This window comes from Nothobranchius furzeri, chromosome 13, assembly GCF_043380555.1.
Source record: "Nothobranchius furzeri strain GRZ-AD chromosome 13, NfurGRZ-RIMD1, whole genome shotgun sequence".
NCBI lineage: Eukaryota > Metazoa > Chordata > Actinopteri > Cyprinodontiformes > Nothobranchiidae > Nothobranchius > Nothobranchius furzeri.
The window spans coordinates 59729968-59734967 of NC_091753.1; the positions used below are offsets into that span (position 1 = coordinate 59729968).

A 5000-nucleotide genomic window follows, 5' to 3' on the forward strand; every position below is an offset into this window, starting at 1 on the left:
TTGAGGTGGCTCGGGCATCTGGTCAGGATGCCTCCTGGACGCCTCCCTGGTGAGGTTTTCCATGCACGTCCAACCGGGAGGAGACCTAAAGGTAGACCCAGGACACGGTGGAGGGACTATGTCTCTCACCTGGCCAGGGAACGCCTTGGGATTCCCCCGGAGGAGCTGGCCCAAGTGGCTGGGAGAGGGAAGTCTGGGCCTCTCGCCTTAGGCTGCTGCCCCCGTGACCCGACTCTGGATAAGCGGATGAAAATATTCCGAAAATTGAAATAGTTGCAAAGATTTTGTAAATGAAATTTGCTTCATTTATAAAGCGACCTCATTAGATGTTAGAAACATGATATAGTGTTTATCAGCACGATTCCTTTTCAGGTGTTTTAACAAGAAATTTGAACAAATCTGAATTTCACCCCTAAATTTCATTATCTGAAAGAATCTTTTTACCTTTTTTAACAAATCAAATAATACAAAATGAAACAGTTATTTTTTATAATCATGTCCAGGGGTCTCATTTACCAAACATGGCGTAGAAACCTTACTAAACCGTACTGAAGCTCAGCAACAAATGTACTCACGCCAAGCAGGTGTGTGATCTATCAAACATGGAGGACGCACAGCTGCACGCAATCTCCGCTTCATAAATCAGAGACTAACCAGAATGTTTCTCAGCTGCATTTTAGTCACATCCCGCCCTCACCACGCCCACTTACTGCCATAAATAGTCAATGCAAAGTGCCTTGTGGATCTCATGCATGTACATAAGCCGGCTGTTGCAGCGCTCCGCCAATGACATGGCGACCGTAGATCAAGGCAGATCAAGGAAGCGCTATTACACAAGCAGAAGTTGAGGTACCTGTGGGTGAGGTGGAGAAATGAAAGGAAGTGCTTTTGCAAAACAAATAAGAGAAAATCCACGGAGTGGCACAGCGTTGCTGAAGCCGTCAATGTTGGGAGTTCTTCAGAGAGATCTGTGGCGGATGTAAAAAAAATGGTCCAATCGGGATTCGATCCCCAGACTCCCGGGTGAAAGTCACGCACGCTAACCAGTCACCCAAACGGAGACCTCCCTTGACCAAGTAGCCAGGGTGCATGATCAATCAGGTCACAGTGACAGGACACACACTGTCACACAGACGCATGATGTTCTGTCTCAATCTGTCCCCCTGCTGATATTCTGGCTTCAGGTTGTGTGTGTGTGTGTGTGCATGCGTGTGTGGGAGGGGGGGGAGGGGTCTTGTTCTGAGTGAAAACGAAGCGGTACAGGTGATAATGCTGCAGGATTTCATAATTGTACCTACTCAGCAGCAGCACTGCAGGTGCTCTCCGTGTCCAGCATGTGTGGAAGCCAGGTCCTTAGTCAACTTAAAGTTGTTCACATTTTTCTGCTAAGTTTTCTTTCATAAATCCCAAAGTTTGTGTGGAAAGTTGCTTACGCAGTTTTCCAACCCCATTTTGTGCGTAAGCAAGCTTGATGAATGAGGCCCTTGAGCATTAACCTTTGACCTTTGCTCTTAGGGGGGTCATTTACATAATTATATGAAAAAGCACATAAGTCTTCAGACGGCTGTAACTGGTTTCTGGTCATGTGGGCAGATATTTTACTTATTCTGTCACGAGACGTTGCCTTCTATGACGTGGGTGGTTTATCCAGTAGAAATGCCGTTAACACTGCCATCAGCGCGGGCTTCGGGGGACGCAGAGACCTGGCCCGCGGGCCGCTGCTCTAGCTTAACGTTTAAATAACAATAATTGGGTAAAAATATCTAGAGTTACCAAGTGGATCAGGTGATGTAGCCCCACCCACTCTGAATCTACTTGGGGCAGCAGCAGCTCAACAGGTTGAGCGGGTTGTCCAGTAATCGGAAGGTTGCAGGTTCGATCCCAGCTCCGGACAGAGAATTCTGCTGTTGTGTCCTTGGGCAAGACACTTAACCCACCTCGCCTGCTGGTGGTGGTCGGAGGGACCGGTGGCGCCTGTGCTCGGCGGCCTCGCCTCTGTCAGCACGCCTCAGGGCAGCCACCAGTGTGTGAATGTGTGTGTGAATGGGTGAATGATACACTGTAGTGTAAAGCGCTTTGGAGTCCTCCAACTCTGAAGGGTGCTATACAAGTGCGGGTCATTCATTCATTCGTTCATTCTACTGCTCAGGTGGACGTTACATACTTCAGAGTGGAAATGTCTCACAGGAAGTTGGACTCTGAATGACTGATGTGGTGTTTTAATACTTTTGAAGGTTCTGATCAGTCAAAGTTGTCAATATTTTGTTAAATGGCTTGTATTTGTACAGAGCCTCCTAGGGTTCTAACCCCCCAAAGCGCTTCACAACTCACACACACATTCACACCCTGGTGGGGATGAGCTACATCGTAGCCACAGCTGCCCTGGGGCGCGCTGACAGAGGAGAGGCCGCCGCACACACACCACCGGTCCCTCCCACTAGCGATGGGACCAACGGAGCGAGGATTCGAGGCTTCTGTCAGCAGAAAGGGGGCGTGTCCATGAAGCCCCACAAACGAAGCCTCGGTGTGCCTGAGTCACATGACTGGTTTGTTTTCTGTCACTTTCAAAATAAAAGCTTCCGAACCTCACAGTGATATGTGGGTTGTTCTAGTTAGGCCCGTGTGGAGTTGTGATGTGAAAAGATCTCATTGATGGAGGCCATCCACAGTTTCAGGATCACACCGGTCAAGTCTCCCGTTTTGGGCTTGGAATGGTCTTAAGAGCCATAATCTATTTACTGCTTCTTCCCGCCGCCTTCCCGAGTTGTTATTCACTGAAAATGTCTGGTTCATTCACGGGGTTCCCCTCCTCACGGAGGATGTCCAGACAGACCTCGGAATCTCTCCGTCGGTGCTTCTTCCCAGGAACGTCAACACCCCACACCCCCCTCCTCTGATCAGGGGCGTAGGAGGCTGATTCCGGATTTGATGTACATGTTTGCCTGCAGAGACGTCCGCTGACACTCATGTGATTTCATGCATTGTAATGTTACCAAGTACCACCAGGTGGCGCCACAGATCATGTGTTTGAGGCCTCGAATGCGTATCGGCCAGACATATTCAGAGGTATCGGCAGAGTAGGGGAGGCTTCATTTGGCGCACCACTAGCTCCCACCACCATTACTGGTAAACATCATGTTATTTATTTATTTACCTGTTTGTTGTTCCTGCAGGAGGGCCAGCAGCTCATCAAGGAGAAGCCAGAACTCAGCCTGGTGGTCCAGAGGAAGCTGGAGGAGATCAGGGAATGCTGGCAGGACCTGGAGAGCACCACTCAGGCCAAAGCCCAGCAGCTTTTTGAGGCCAACAAGGCAGACCTGCTGGTTCAGAGTTATGAAAGCCTGGACCAGAGACTGGGCCAGCTGGAGGGTCAGCTGGTCTACGTCGACCAGGGACAGGACCTCACCACCGTCAACAAGCAGCTGAAGAAGCTACACGTATGTGGGCTTATTATCTGGTGTTACATCCACACGAGCGTTAGTCGTGTGAAGAGCTGCTGATGTTTCTTCTCTTGTAGGCGCTGTGTGATGTCACACTGCACTCTGGTGACATCATCACACTAACGTGGAACATTCTGTTTGCTCCTGTCTTCAGCACCATCAGACGTATTAAACTCGTCTGGTTGACTTTCACGCTGAAACAGGAAGCTCCATCCCAACATCTGTCACTCCGCTTCCCTAAACCATCATGGTTGTAACTCTTTAACCCATTTAACTTCATGTATTTAAACCGTGTAAGGAGCATCAGGGTTAGTACCTTCATCAGAAACCTACAGGTGTCTGCTGCCCCCTGGTGGAGGAGCTGCAGGTGGTCAGGGCCAGTTTTGTTTCCGAATTACTTCTGTACTGTAACTAATCACATCATAAACAGTTACGTTACTTTAAGTTACTTCACATTTCAGGGTTAAACGTTTTTCCGTCGGTCCTTTTGATGTTGGGATGAAACTCCGTCGGTCTCATGGCTTCATCCTTTCTTCACTCCATCATTTCATTCCCCCCAACATTCCTATTTTTGTGTTTGCTGTTGGTTTCCAAAGGCGGTCATCTTGAACTAGGTTGAATCCAAAGCTTAAAGAGACGGCGATGAAAACATAACCCCAGCCGCTCTGAGCTAACTCCTCCCCCTACTTGAGCTCCTCCTCTCTTGTTCACTTCTGTTCTCTCTCCTCCTCTTCCATCTGGTCAGGCCATGGAAAGCCAGATGGAGGAGTGGTATAAAGAGGTGGGGCAGCTCCAGGTGCAGGCAGCCTCCATCCCACAGCAGACGCAGGTTAACCAGACGGTTTCAGGGCGACAGGTCGCCGTGGAAACCAGGATGGCTCGTTTGATCGAGCCGCTGAAAGAGAGACGACGGATTCTCCTTGCATCCAAAGAGGTTCATCAGGTTGGGCGAGATCTGGAGGATGAGATTGTGAGTTGGAAAGGCGCGCGCGCACACACACACACACACATACACGCGCGCACACACACACATATACATACACACACACACACACACACACCTATACACACACCTACACACACCTACACACACACACCCCTACACACACACCTATACACGCACACACACCTATACACACACACACACACACACACCTATACACACACCTACACACACAGACACACACCTACACACACACCTACACACGCACACACACCTATACACACACACACACACACACCTATACACACACCTACACACACACACACACACCTACACACACACCTACACACGCACACACACCTATACACACACACACACACACACACATATACATACACACACACACACACACACCTATACACACACCTACACACACACATACACGCGCGCACACACACACATATACATACACACACACACACACACACACACACACACCTACACACACACACACACACACACACACACCTACACACACACACACACACACACACACCTACACACACACACACACACACACCTATACACACGCACACACACACCTACACACACACCTA

General features: G+C 49.3%; 1 protein-coding gene across 3 annotated transcripts in view; it reads left to right on the forward strand.

The window, feature by feature from the left end:
• Positions 1 to 5000, forward strand: part of LOC107397361 (spectrin beta chain, non-erythrocytic 4) — a 97928-nt gene that overhangs the window by 69875 nt on the left and 23053 nt on the right. For all 3 annotated transcript variants that reach the window (XM_054742277.2, XM_054742278.2, XM_054742280.2), the window contains 2 exons: positions 3174 to 3437; positions 4186 to 4410. In XM_054742277.2, coding sequence (XP_054598252.1) covers positions 3174 to 3437; positions 4186 to 4410 — 489 coding nt within the window. The remainder of the gene's footprint in view (positions 1 to 3173; positions 3438 to 4185; positions 4411 to 5000) is intronic.